This window comes from Bufo bufo, chromosome 5 (genome assembly GCF_905171765.1).
Source record: "Bufo bufo chromosome 5, aBufBuf1.1, whole genome shotgun sequence".
Classification (NCBI taxonomy): domain Eukaryota; kingdom Metazoa; phylum Chordata; class Amphibia; order Anura; family Bufonidae; genus Bufo; species Bufo bufo.
In genome coordinates this window covers 534,254,392-534,270,484 of record NC_053393.1, presented here as the reverse complement: position 1 = coordinate 534,270,484, position 16,093 = coordinate 534,254,392, and the positions used below count along the sequence as shown (strand labels likewise).

At 37.8% G+C, this 16,093-nt stretch overlaps 1 protein-coding gene across 1 annotated transcript; it reads right to left on the bottom strand.

Moving 5' to 3' along the window:
- Positions 1 to 221: 221 nt before the first annotated feature.
- Positions 222 to 15,642, bottom strand: NXPH1 (neurexophilin 1). Its single transcript, XM_040434062.1, has 2 exons — positions 15,586 to 15,642; positions 222 to 983 (listed from the first exon to the last, which is right to left on the bottom strand). The coding sequence occupies exons 1-2, from the start codon at positions 15,640 to 15,642 to the stop codon at positions 222 to 224; spliced, it is 819 nt and encodes a 272-aa protein (XP_040289996.1).
- Between the last annotated feature and the right edge of the window lie 451 nt (positions 15,643 to 16,093).

Genomic DNA, 16,093 nt, shown 5'->3' with positions numbered 1-16,093 from the left:
ATGGGGACTTAGACCTAATCAGTGTAATACAGAACGATCAGGGGAGGTTGATAGCATCTGATAGATTTCCCATATAAAAGTTTTTTTTGTTATTTTTTATTTTTTTTTCATCATTTGTTATGTAGACACATTCCAGGCAATTGATGGGACTTTCTTGGATACGGTTCCAGCCCAGTCACCTTTTATTATCCTTAGAGGTAAGTCTTGCATACATGTTATTGTCAACCAGAAGGGAAGTAGGGTGTGTCGCTGTGATAGTTGTAATCGGGACACACCTTTTGTACTAGTTTATAATCTGTACTATAAAATGATATATAAATACAGATCACTTTGAAGGGCTTGGAGCATAACCAAGATACATGACTTTGGGTCTGCTCCTGGTAGCATGTTTTTGAAGGGTCATAGTTGCAAAGAGTGTTCTTGGTAGCCTTGTCGACCTTTTCGTATTCGATGCGACAGTTGAAGGACTTGGAATCTTTAGCGTCAATCACCGATTGCTGAGCCAAGTCAAATTCCACTATTTTGGTAGGCGGAACTAAGCTCACAGAGACATTTCCTTGACCGGTAGAGTTGTGCCGAAAGTAGACACTGAAGGTTCCATTGCCATGGTCCACAATTTTCCCTGTTATCAACAAATTTAACTTTACAGTTTTGATGTTGGAATGGAAATCCCCCCAGCCAAACATTTTCTTAAACTTTCCCGTCTTAACAATTGGCCGTCTTTTGGACCTGGAACGAGGTCCCTGAAGATCTGTCGTGTTCCTCAGCCATTCCCAGAGTTCTTGTTCTGTGTACGGCTCTGGAGTATCGTATCTCATATCCAAGGAAGTTTGGTTTTCTTTACCACGAAAAGTCTGTGAAAGGAGGCGACTGATAGACAAGTCTTTGTTACTTTCTGTCCATATATGCTTAAGTGTGGATATGGAGCCTCCTGATTTTAAACTTCCAAGTTTCCCACCACCTGTTATATTTGCACATATCACCTGAAGGAAGAAAATGAAAAATAGGTGAAAAATGTAAGACAGGATAATATGACAATTTACACTTCATATGTTTAACATATCATGTTGATGCCTCATTACATGTTATTTACTCTTTTATATTACCCTAGAGGGTTAGGTCCATCTACAGATGTAGATTGCTCTAGAGAAACTGTTTTCTTTCTTGTAGAAAGAAGTCTTAACAATATTTTACCCTTCTCACCCTTTAATCAGCCCTGTCTACGACTCCAAAATTATTTGTGCTCTGCCTACCTTACCAGTAGACCAGTCATGAGAACAAAGATCCCTTTAGAATTGACCACACACACAGCACCACCTTTGGTGCACCAGCTCATTCCTATTAACTTGAATTGGGCTAACCTGCACCACTAGTGGTGCTGTTAATAGTAAATATGGAAAGGCCCCTTCATTCTTGTGAGTGTCCAATAGTCAGAAACACAAAACTGGCCTCCAATGATTGTGAGAACAATATTTAGTTTAGCTTTTACCAGGCACAGCATCATGTTTAGATGCACTAGGTGCATACCTTCCAACATCTGCATCATTATTCATGGGATACTTTTATGCCCCACCCAATAGACCTGAAAACATCCACAATTCATCTCATGATTACCCACTTTTATGCAAATTTGCATATGCCCCATTTATTTTGAGATCTTTTCCATGGGGCAATCCCATGAAAAATCAGCAAGACCAGCCTATCTGCTCTGTGGCTATGTGTCTGGCTGAAGCCGAAGGGACCGCTTTGTTTATGTGGGAAAAGAAGTGGATGTGGGTCAGCTGTGTCCCTTGAACAAATTTGACTTGGGGCTACTCTTAAGGGTGTTACCTAAGTGGCTTTCCTTCCTGGTCTTCACCTTTTTACTCCTGTACAAAGATCTGGGAGGGGAAAAACCAGGCTGCTACCTTTTTGACGACTCTCTGTTCAAGTGACTGTTAGCCCATGATGGTCAAGAGACACTAAGGGACCAGGCTAAAGTAAGGACAGATAGAGTATGTGCAAATTGATAAACAGTCCGAGGTCAGGGCAGGCAGCTCAAGTTCAATACGGGAAAAAAAAGGCAGTGAACAGTCATAACCAGAAGTCAGGCAGAGGTTGGTACACCGAACAGGCAAACAAGCTAACGACACAGTGTTGGAGGAAATTGTTTAATAGAACCTATTGCTCAGGCAACTTACTATAGGAGAAGGTGCCTTAAGTACTCCAGGGTAACCAATCATTGGCTGGGGAAGATAAGGGTGTCCACGCTAGTCTTTTAAGAGCCCGAGAGAATGCTCATGCACTACTGGCAGTGAGAGGCATTGCCGACAGAAAGGTCTCAGCCTGCATTGGAGGACTGTTACTCCAGCAGCTGGACCTCTAGGCAGGGAAAGAGGGCCTCAGGCCGGGAGCTATAATGCAGGTGAGCAAAGTGCCAGCTATGCCTACTAGCTGGAGAGGAGCAACGGTGACCACCTTAACAATATGATTAGTGGAGGTCCAATCTGGTGGTCTGTCCTTGCATTAGGCCATTAATTAACATTTTTACAGACCCTGGTAGCACATAATTATTGTTATAAAATTATTTTGCAGACATCCTACTGTCAGAAGCTGAATCGGCTCCAACGAGGATACTGACATTCTTGTAAAATATGAACATCTCTAAGATGAACTGCAAATCAAATAACGTAAGAATCTATTATGAGTCTGACAGACCTATATTTTATAAAACTGCCAGACAACGCTGGAGAAATGGTTGTGTCTTCAGAGCATTGGGACCACTTTGATGCACTGTGCATAAAAAGAGCTTTACTTCCCAGACTCCTTCTTGGTGTCTTATCCTTTATGAAGGGATTTGCAAAGTAATCTCTTATAATGGGACTTAATGCAATAGAAATGTAAGAAAAATCTGGCAGCTCTGAGGACGGGAATGGTGTGCGGCACAAATGAACAATTTGGACAAGGAAATGCAGGATATCATAGACATGAGGAACATAAAGAGCGGACACCAGTAATCACTGCTATTAAGAACATTAATTAAGACTGGCTCTCATTAGCTTGTCTATTCTTAGGAAGTAAGAGGGGCTCTAGACGATTTACATGAAGATGATGCCAGGACGGTTTCCGCCATTCAATTAAAGAAGTCACACCAGGGGCTGCATTCAGATGTGTTCTTCCTTACCTTTCCTCTTGGCTTGATGAGCGTTGGGAACTATTTATGCTATATGTATCTATATGTGGCCATCCAGTGGTTGATAGCATGTTGCAATAATGTATTTATTTAAATTGCATGGTGAGAACTTGGGGTTCTTAATGAAATTTGTGAAAAAATAAAGATGGACTTCATATGGCATCACCCAGTATATTATTTTTGCATTATATAGCATTGTCATTCAGACAACTGTATGGCATTATTAGGCTAATTTATGGCAGTGTAATAAGGCAACCATACTGTATGGATCTGATGATTAGGCATTGTCTGTTATAGTCATTGTATCATTGCAGTACAGTATACCATACAAGACGCCACCAAAAGACACTGTCAACCAATGTTTCACCAGCCTCATGCTGATGTAGGGTTGTACTTAGATGAAACTCAGGGGAAGATGCTCCTTTAGAATCATTCCTTTCCATTCTATATTTTTACCCAAAATATTCCATTTACTTACTTCTTTACTGTATATTGGGTAAAAGAACTTGTTGTGGCGCAACTTCAAAAATTCACGCAAAGTGACTATAGTAGTGATAACACAAAATATGAGATAAAAGATACATGATTGCAGCTCTGGAGTGTAATACAGGATGTAACTCAGGATCAGTACAGGATAAGTAATGTAATGTATGTACACAGTGACTCCACCAGCAGAATAGTGAGTGCAGCTCTGCAGTATAATACAGGATGTAACTCAGGATCAGTACAGGATAAGTAATGTATGCACACAGTGACTACACCAGCAGAGTAGTGAGTGCAGCTCTGGAGTATAATACAGGATGTAACTCAGGATCAGTACATTATAAGTAAAGTAATGTATCTACAGAGTGACTCCATCATCAGAATAGTGAGTGCAGCTCTGGAGTATAATACAGGATGCAACTCAGGATCAGTACAGGATAAGTAATGTAATGTATGTACACAGTGACTGCACCAGCAGAGTAGTGAGTGCAGCTTTGGAGTATAATACAGGATGTAACTCAGGATCAGTACAGGATAAGTAATGTAATGTATGTACACAGTGACTGCACCAGCAGAATAGTGAGTGCAGCTCTGGAGTATAATACAGGATGTAACTCAGGATCAGTACAGGATAAGTAATGTATGTACACAGTGACTCCACCAGCAGAATAGTGAGTGCAGCTCTGGAGTATAATACAGGATGTAACTCAGGATCAGTACAGGATAAGTAATGTAATGTATGTACACAGTGACTGCACCAGCAGAGTAGTGAGTGCAGCTCTGGAGTATAATACAGGATGTAACTCAGGATCAGTACAGGTTAAGTAATGTAATGTATGTACACAGTGACTCCACCAGCAGAATAGTGAGTGCAGCTCTGGAGTATAATACAGGATGTAACTCAGGATCAGTACAGGTTAAGTAATGTAATGTATGTACACAGTGACTCCACCAGCAGAATAGTGAGTGCAGCTCTGGAGTATAATACAGGATGTAACTCAGGATCAGTACAGAATAAGTAATGTAATGTATGTACACAGTGACTGCACCAGCAGAATAGTGAGTGCAGCTCTGGAGTATAATACAGGATGTAACTCAGGATCAGTACAGAATAAGTAATGTAATATATGTACTGTGGGGATTCGCTCTGGTAGTTAGGATAAGCGGGCGCAGTATAGAGGCAAAATACAAGTTCCTAATTCAAACTTCAGTGTTTATTCACACATGGTGCCAAAAACAAAACGTCACTTTTGCAGTGTTGGTGTTACTTCACACCCAATGGCAAGTTAATAAAACAAAAGTCACCTTGGTGGCAGCTCTGACTTAGAAAGTTCAAATACAGGTTTTAGGCGGCCTGTTCCCAATACACACGGGTCTCCACTCTCCAGCCCAGCATACAGACCTCCTGAGCTCCACTGTCAGATGGAGGTAATCCTCTCCACCTGGCAGTGCTGGCTGGTGTTTATGCCTGGCAAAACCCAGCCTGGAACGTCGGGAGTAGTCACCCACCCAGCACTTTGACTACTACCAGTAAGAGCCGTCCCGGATTAGCTATTACAGCCATGCTAAGTACCAATGTGTCAAACAGCAACTGCTGCTGACACATAAAAATTGTCTCTTACTCCACCGAGGCCAGGAACCTCTGTGACACGTAACTATCATCCACGATGATTCCTTGTACCTTCTTACAGTACACAGTGACTCCACCAGCAGAATAGTGAGTGCAGCTCTGCAGTATAATGCAGGATGTAACTCAGGATCAATACAGGATGAGTAATATAATGTATGTACACAGTGACTCCACCAGCAGAATAGTGAGTGCAGCTCTGGAGTATAATACAGGATGTAACTCAGGATCAGTACAGGATAAGTAATGTAATGTATGTACACAGTGACTCCACCAGCAGAATAGTGAGTGCAGCTCTGGCGTATAATACATGATGTAACTCAGGATCAGTACAGGATAAGTAATGTAATGTATGTACACAGTGACTCCACCAGCAGAATAGTGAGTGCAGCTCTGGAGTATAATACAGGATGTAACTCAGGATCAGTACAGGATAAGTAATGTAATGTATGTACACAGTGACTCCACCAGCAGAATAGTGAGTGCAGCTCTGGAGTGTAACACAGGATGTAACTCAGGATCAGTACAGGATAAGTAATGTAATCTATGTACACAGTGACTGCACCAACAGAATAGTGAGTGCAGCTCTGGAGTATAATGCAGGATGTAACTCAGGATCACTACAGGATAAGTAATGTAATGTATGTACACAGTGACTCCACCAGCAGAATAGTGAGTGCAGCTCTGGAGTATAATGCAGGATGTAACTCAGGATCAGTACAGGATAAGTAATGTATGTACACAGTGACTCCACCAGCAGAATAGTGAGTGCAGCTCTGGAGTATAATGCAGGATGTAACTCAGGATCAATACAGGATGAGTTACATTATATATGTTCTAACAGCAGAATAGTGAGTGTAACTCTGGAGTATAATACTGTGTAATGTAATTCAGGATCAGTAATGGAATACATTTATAAAGTAACTTTATATTTTTGTAGATTATAACTATATCTTTTGAAGATAGATAGATAGATAGATAGATAATAGATAGATAGATAGATAGATAGATAGATAGATAGATAGATAGATAGATAGATATTTTTTATTGCCTTGGATCTAGAACTAGAAAACTTTTTTAAATTTTTCCTTTAGAAACAACACGTTAGATTACTGGATTCTCTTATCTCCTGTGCCATTTATCAATTTCCTGAGTCAAATGAAAAATGACTTTTCAGAAATGCCATATCCTGGGCAGTGTGCTCTACCTGAGTACAATTCATCAATGCTTCATTGGAAATAAGAAATCTATTTTAGAGCCTGCTGGATTGATGTACGAGACCGGCCCGTCTCATTGCAGCACTTTACTCTTCATGTTCAGCGATTCTAATAGCTTCAGTCAATTCTCAGCTGTTAACTTTATTAGGATTGTGTCTGTGAAGATTACTTGTAAGGTGGGATGCTGGGAGGATTTAGTTAAATATATTTAGTATACTGTATGCATCATTCATCTTCACCTAAGGAAAAGCTGGGTAAATCTCCAATTTATTTAATTGCATTAATTAGGTAAGGCGGTATGTATACTTTTGCTACCAATATTTGTGTTCCAATTCATCTAAGGTAAGAAGTGCAGTCTTGATCAAGTATCTCCTATCATTTTATGTATACTTTGTGTCTCCATGGTTACAGACTACAAACAAACCCAATTCGTGGTCTGATCCTGAAGGTCAACATATTTATTAAAAACAATGTGACCGTATTAGGCTACTTTCACACTTGCATATTATAATTCCGGAATTGAGATCCGGCAGATGATCTCAATGCAGAATTAAACGGATGCGTTTTGATTTTGCACATCAGGATGCGTTAGGATGCGGTTGTGTGAAATCAAAATGTAAAAAGACGGATCCGTCACTAAATACATTGAAAGCCAATGGGTGACGGATCCGTTTTTTTTTAAGCTCCATAAAAAACGGATCTGTCAACATTGACTTACATTATTTTCTGTGCCTGATCCATTTTGATTTATTTTTTTCCGTTTTTATGACCGTACACAAAACAGCAGCGTGCAGCGGTTTTGTGTCCGGTCACAAAACGGAATGCTTCCAGAACAGATCTATTTCCATTCAGAATGCATGAGGACTAAATGGAAACATTTACTTCCGGTATTGAGATTCTTCGCCGGATCTCAATACTGGAAAACAACAACGCAAGTGTAAAAAGTAGCCTTTAACCACCTCCCGACCGCCTAACGCAAGAATGCGTCCTGCGGGCGGCCGGGTTATTCCTCCTGGGCGCATCGGCGCGTCCTCTCGCGTGACGCGAGATTTCCTGTAAACGCGCGCACACAGGAGCGTGCGTTCACAGGATCGGAAGGTAAACGAGCTGATCTACAGCCTGCCAGGGGCGATCATTCGCTGGCAGGCTGTAGATTCGATTTTTTTAACCCTTGAAATGTATATCAGACGCTGTTTTGATAACAGCGTCTAATATGCCTGCTACCTGGTCCTCTGGTGGTCCCTTTTGCTTAAATCGACCACCAGAGGACACAGGTAGCTCTGTAAAGTAGCACCAATCACCACACTACACTACACCCCCCCCCGTCACTTATTAACCCCTTATTAACCCCTGATCACCCCATATAGACTCCCTGATCACCCCCCTGTCATTGATCACCCCCCTGTAAGGCTCCATTCAGACGTCCGTATGTGTTTTGCGGATCCACGGATCCGCAAAACACGTACAACGCGGATCCGCAAAACACGGACACCGGCAATGTGCTTTCCGCATTTTGCGGATCTGCACATTTCCAGAACTATATAGAAAATGCCTTTTCTTGTCCGCAATTGCGGACAAGAATAGGACATGTTCTATAGGCTCTACAAAAAACGCAGTGTTCGCCCGATCAGGCCTGATCTTGTGCGCACACTTGCGTTCAGTCCGCCCCACCGCAGTGACAGAATATTTTTTTTTTCTGATCACTGCAAAAACACTGTAAAATCGCTGCGGCGCTATAAAGATCACTTTTGAGGTGCATGGCGAGTTCATAGAAGATTTTTTTTTTTTGGCACAAGTTAGCGGAAATTGATATTTTTTTTTGTTTTTTTGTTTTTTCTTACAAAGTCTCATATTCCACTAACTTGTGACAAAAAATTTAATCTCACATGAACTCACCATACCCCTCACGGAATCCAAATGCGTAATTTTTTTTTGACATTTATATTCCAGACTTCTTCTCACGCTTTAGGTCCCCTAAAATGCCAGGGCAGTATAAATACCCCACATGTGACCCCATTTTGGAAATAAGACACCCCAAGGTATTTCGTGAGGGGCATGGCGAGTTCATGTAAAATTTTATTTTTTGTCACAAGTTAGTGGAATATGAGACTTTGTAAGAGAAAAAAAAATAAAAAATTTCCGCTAACTTGTGCCAAAAATCTATCTATCTATCTATTATCTATCTATCTATTATCTATCTATTATCTATCTATTATCTATCTGTCTATCTATCTATCTATCTATTATCTATCTATCTATCTATCTATTATCTATCTATCTATTATCTGTCTATTATCTATCTATCTATTATCTATCTATCTATCTATCTATCTATCTATTATCTATCTATCTATCTATCTATCTATCTATCTATCTATCCTCTCAATCATTGATCTATCATCTACAGTCTTTCTTTCTTTCTCTGTCGATATCTATTTATCTATTATCTATTTATCTTCTATCTATCATCTATCTATCTATTATCTATCTATCTATTATCTATCTATCTATTATCTATCTATCTATTATCTATCTATCTATTATCTATCTATCTATCTATCTCATATCTATCTATCTGTCTCATATCTATCTATTATCTATCTATCTATCTATCTATCTATCTCATATCTATCTATTATCTATCTATCTATCTATCTATCTATCTCATATCTATCTATTATCTATCTATCTCATATCTATCTATTATCTATCTATCTATCTATTATCTATCTATCTATCTATCTATCTATCTCATATCTATCTATCTGTCTCATATCTATCTAGATAATTCCAAGTGATGTGAATGGCACAGTGATTAAATAGTTGTGGTGTGCCAGGAGGCGATCCAACATCCAAATATATAATTTATAAAAATTCCACCGCACTCCCAAAAAGTAAATTCTAATTTTAATTTACTTTTTAGGAGTGCCATGGAGTGCCATGGAATTTTTCAAAATTATCCATCTATCTATCTATCTATCTATCTATCTATCTATCTATCTATCTATCTATCTATCTATCTATGTCATATCTATCTATCTATCTATCTATCTCTTCATAAAGTATATCTATCTGTAAAATAAATGTGCATTACAATCTTATTGAAAGGTGTGGTAAGTCCAGGGACATACAGTATCTGTAGGGGCTGCCATGGCTGCAGACAGTTACATGCTTTTTATTGAGTTCAATGTAAGGACAGTGAGCTCCCCCTAGTGGTGGCTGCAGAAAGTCAGAACTGTATCATCATTTACTCTGTGAAGAGGAATTGGAGCTTCATATCAGCAAAAAAATAAATAAAAAATTGTACCTAGAGATGAGCAAGTTTCCTAAAATAAATTTCAGTCCTATTCATCTGAATTGGCCAAAGAACTTCAACTTGGGTACGTATACATCATTTTACGCAAATCAAAAGTGCTTTAAATGCCTGAAAAATGTTTAATTGTGGACATTCCCTTTAACAATGGTTTCTACCATTAAGTGAAATCACTGCATCTGTGTGATGTCATCAGATCAATTGCACTGAATGCTGTAAATACTGTTAATATTAGCTATTTAGTTATACAGGTGAAACTCGAAAAATTAGAATATTGTGCAAAAGTCCATTTATTTCAGTAATGCAACTTAAAATTAGAATTTTGTGAAAAGGTTCAATATTCTAGGCACAAAGTGTCACCCCGTAATCCATACCCCCTGAGCGAAGGGGACCTCAAAATTGTGACTTTGGGGTTTCATAAGCTGTAAGCCATAATCATCCAAATTATAACAAATAAAGGCTTGAAATATCTCACTTTGCCTGTAATGAGTCTCATATATTAGTTTCACCTTCTAAGTTGCATTACTGAAATCAATGAACTTTTGCACAATATTCAAATTTTTCGAGTTTCACCTGTAGATGCAGCAGGGCTGAGACTGACTTTAACTGTTTATAGGGTTAATTAGGTAAGTAGCTTCAGAGGCAGTCCTACAGAAAACTAACCACTACTCCGTGTAATATCCCCAGGAGTTGTCCCCCTGAGCTCTGCTACATCTGTCTACTGTATCCCTGCCCTGTGAAGAAGGAGCAGATTCTCACCACCACCGTCCATGGCTTCTCATCACGGCCCCGCCAGGAGAGGCCTCCGACGTGCACCTCACTTGTGTATTCATTGGTGAACGGCTGATGTAGCATTCAGATTACACAACGCTTCTGATTACATTTGCATGCGTTATAGATGCATCTGGTGGAAGCGGGTCCAACGGGGGCACTGGCTGAATCGGCACAGGAGACAGTGGGGGGGCTGTGCGCACGGCAGCCTCTGCAATTCACCATCACAGGGCCGCCTTTGTAATCGGATTTAGGAAGTAAATTCAGTAATGATTTAATGATTAAGCAAAGTGAAAGTCGCCATTAATATCGATCTCATAGGAATTCATCAACAAAATGAAGCTCTGGCCGGATCCGCGGCATCTCACAGGAAAATGTATCTATTATCTAATATCTATCTCATATCCATGTATCTATTATCTATTCATTATCTATCTATCAGCAAATCAAATAAGCTTTAGGCCTTTATCTAATATGTATCTATCTATTTCATATCTATCTATTATCTATCTATCTATCTATCTATTATCTATCTATCTATCTATTATCTATCTATTATCTATCTATCATCTATTATCTATTATCTATTATCTATCTATCTATCTATCTATCTATCTATTATCTATCTATCTATCTATCTATCTATCTATCTATTATCTATCTATCATCTATTATCTATTATCTATTATCTATCTATCTATCTATCTATCTATCTATTATCTATCTATCTATTATCTATCTATCTATCTATCTATCTATCTATCTATCTTCTATCTATCTATTATCTATCTATTATTTATCTATTATCTATCTATCTATCTATCTATCTATCTATTATCTATCTATCTATTATCTATCTATCTATCTATCTATCTATCTATCTATCTATCTTCTATCTATCTATTATCTATCTATTATTTATCTATTATCTATCTATCCATCTATCTATCTATCTATCTATTATCTATCTATCTATTATCTATTATCTATCTATCTATCTATCTATCTATCTATTATCTATCTATCTATTATCTATCTATCTATCTATCTATCTATCTATCTATCTATCTTCTATCTATCTATTATCTATCTATTATCTATCTATCCATCTATCTATCTATCTATCTATCTATTATCTATCTATCTATTATTTATCTATTATCTATCTATCTATCATTTATCTATTATCTATCTATTATCTATCTATCTATCTATCTATTATCTATCTATCTATTATCTATCTATCTATTATCTATCTATCTATTATTTATCTATTATCTATCTATCTATCTATCTATCTATTATCTATCTATCTATCTATCATCTATTTATCTATCTATTATTTATCTATTATCTATCTATTATCTATCTATCTATCTATCTATCTATTATCTATCTATCTATTATCTATTATCTATCTATTTCATATCTATCTATTATCTATCTATCTATCTATCTATCTATCTATTATCTATCTATCTATTATCTATTATCTATCTATCTATCTATCTATCTATTATCTATCTATCTATTATCTATCTATCTATCTATCTATCTATCTATCTATCTTCTATCTATCTATTATCTATCTATTATTTATCTATTATCTATCTATCCATCTATCTATCTATCTATCTATCTATTATCTATCTATCTATTATTTATCTATTATCTATCTATCTATCATTTATCTATTATCTATCTATTATCTATCTATCTATCTATTATCTATCTATCTATTATCTATCTATCTATTATCTATCTATCTATTAGTTATCTATTATCTATCTATCTATCTATCTATCTATTATCTATCTATCTATCTATCATCTATTTATCTATCTATTATTTATCTATTATCTATCTATTATCTATCTATCTATTATCTATCTATCTATCTATCTATCTATCTATCTATTATCTATCTATGTATCTATCTATCTATCTATCTATCTGTCTATCTATTATTTATCTATTATCTATCTATCATCTATCTATCTATCTATCTATTATCTATCTATTATCTATCTATCTATTATCTATCTATCTATCTATCTATCTATCTATCTATCTATCTATCTATTATCTATCTATCTATTATCTATCTATCTATTATCTATCTATCTATCTATCTATCTATTATCTATCTATCTATCTATCTATTATCTATCTATCTATTATCTATCTATTATCTATCTATTATCTATCTATCTATCTATCTATCTATCTATCTATCTATCTATCTATCTATCTATTATCTATCTATTATCTATCTATCTATCTATCTATCTATCTATCTATCTATCTATCTATCTATCTATTATCTATCTATTATCTATCTATTATCTATCTATCTATCTATCTATCTATTATCTATCTATCTATTATCTATCTATCTATCTATCTATCTATTATCTATCTATTATCTATCTATCTATTATCTATCTATCTATCTATTATCTATCTATCTATCTATCTATCTATCTATCTATCTATTATCTATCTATCTATCTCATATCCACAATCAGATGCGGCTTTATGACAACCTGGATCTTTGAATCACCTGATAGGCTACAGGTTGCCATAAAGAGCGCTACCAGTTGTCAGAACTTCAGGGAGACGGTGGCGATTACTTTCACATGAACGTTTTGGCATTACGGTTTTGAGATCCAGCAGAGGAGTTCAGTTTAGGGCAGGTGTATTGTGAATGGGGTATGCTCCGTTTAGGATGCATTATGTTCCGGTAGTATTTTGCTTTGTGTTCGTGTGCTGCAAGCTGCGGTTTTGTGTCTGGTCATCGAAACGGAACGAACCGGATCCGTCACAAAAAAAAAAAAATTTAGGTGATGGATCCAGTTTTTTCAGATCCTAAAAAAAAAAAAACGATCTATTACCCATTGACTTACATTGTTTTTAGTGACGGATCCGGTTTGCTCCATTTCGATTTAACACAATCACATCATAACAGAAAGGACTCATCCTGATGTGTTAAATAAAATGGAACCATTTTGGTCCAGTTTTGAGATCCTCTGCCGTATGTGAACGTGGCCTTACCGCTATATTGCGATGTGCTCCTGCAAAGTGAGAATCTCCGCCCTGCTAGATCTGCAGATAAAACTCTGACATGAAACGCCTTTTACTTTCAGATACTTAATCCACTATGGGAAATAAATATCCCCAAAACAGATGCTGGAGGCGACGTCTCTCTCTCTAGTCGATGAACCCGAGCCGCAGCCGCTGCACCTTCACGTCCGAGCTCTGCTTTATATGCAATAGGAAGAACTGCGCACATCGACCCAGATAAAATATCATACTGGGAACTGGCGGAACATATGGTCTTCCCGGTGTCCATGGGACCGGATTCTCAATCACAGGAGCAATATTGCTGTTAAAGGGAATATTCCGCAAACTGGTACAAAGTCTGGGATTTCATTGGTTACATAAAGATTCCTTCACTGACACAAATAAATACAATGTATCAATATCGCCCGTAATAACCAATCAGAGATCAGTTTGCATACGTGACCCGCAGCCTCACAATGTCAGTCCTAGGCCTGACAAATGTCAGTGGGGATGTACAGAATCAGGGCCTGCGACATACACTATGGCAATCGCGCCCCCCCCATCATTTAACTTTAACTCCTCAGATGCTGCGTTCAACACTAACCGTGGCATCTGTGACTCACATCCAGCTGCTCAGGGGTTACTCAAGGGGTTACTCATATTTATATACTCATCCACTTGATTGCGGAGAGGCCGTCCACTCCCATCTCCATTAATGAATTTCCGCCAGACGACCTGCGATGAGCGCAATGTCATACTGCCCGTTCCCCTGAAGATGCCAGGCTAGCTGGTGAAACATGTCGGGGGGCAGTGTTTGAGGCTATTTTAGATTCAGAATGTTACGCTAAGACATTAAACAAGCAGGAGCTGGACAAAAGATCTGAGTCTAGAGCTGGCGCACTGCTACTAGCTTCCCAGTATACACGAAGTAGCAGCACGGTATTATAGCGCTGCCCCAGATACAATGTAACATAGTAGGGACACAACTGAGGGTTTTAATAATTAAGCTTGGTCCAAGAAGATAATATTAGTGACCAATAATAAAAGTTATGTTTCAGATTAACATATGTTAAAAGCAGGCAATTAGTAGTCTCAGACTAATTGTAAAAATGTATCTTTGAGACTCTACATATGTTAGGGTCAATTTTTTTCAAAATAAATGTCGCCACGTGATCACGCTGGGTGCGTGCGGTCATGTCATCACGTATATCATCACCGAGCACACCCAGTGTGATCACGTGGTGAGGTCATCATGCTTGCTGCAGGTCCTTTTGTTGGAGCTGCACCAGCATGGGTAAATAAAAACATCCATGTTTTCACAACTTTTTGGAGTCCTGCCTCTTTTTTTGCTATATTATACAGCTGGATCCTGGTCTTTGGTCCTGAGAGGGATTGTATCCATCCATTTCACAGAGTGTGCTGCTTTTTTCTTCTCTATTTTCAATATATCTCGCTAGCTATCTCATATCTATCTATCTATCTATCTATCTCATATCTATCTATTATCTATCTATCTATCTATCTATCTATCTATATCCTATCTATCTATCTATCTATCCATCTATCTTTCTCTATCCATATCCTATCTATATCCTATCTATCTATCTATCTATCTATCTATCTATATATATCCTATCTATCTATCTACAGTCAGGTTCATAAATATTGGGACATCAACACAACATTTTTGCCTCTATACACCACCACAATGTATTTGAGATGAAACAAACAAGATGTGCTTTACCTGCAGACTGTCAGCTTTAATTTGAGGGTATTTACATCCAAATCAGGTGAACGGTGTAGGAATTACCTTTTTCTTTCTGAGGGTATTTTTGTATTGCATTTGTATGTTGTTGTAGGTTTCCCTCAGACTGGGGTTGTTCAGATCTTGGCGTTTTCTTATTTGAGGCCATTCTTAGCACCTTCCTTAAATCCTTACACTCCCGGTCAAACCAACTGTTGGGTTGTTGCTTTTTTGGCCTTTTGTTTCTGCCATGGTGTAAAGTATATTATTAAAGTCCCTTACCGCGAGATTTACTCCTTCTGGGTTCAGCTCATACACTGTACTATGGAAGTTATGGAGCATCTCCTGGATCTCTGCTCTGTTTATGGTCTCCCTACACTTTGGGGCTGATATCTTGGACCATTTTAAAAGATGGATGTAGGCTAAAGAGGCCGGTCTACTGTGATGTTTGTGCTGGTGGTTTACTTGTGGATTTAATGTATAGAAGCAGTTGGTTGTGGTCTGACAGGTGTGTCTGTGGGGTGACTATGAAGCCACCAACATTTTTGGGGTCCATATTTGTGATGGCATAGTCTATCACACTGTTGCCTACATGGGAGTTTATGGTATATCTACCAAGAGAGTCTCCCTTGGGGTGGCCATTAAGAATATGAAATCCGAGGCTTCGACATAAGTTCAGCAATTTTCTGCTACTTTTATTTAC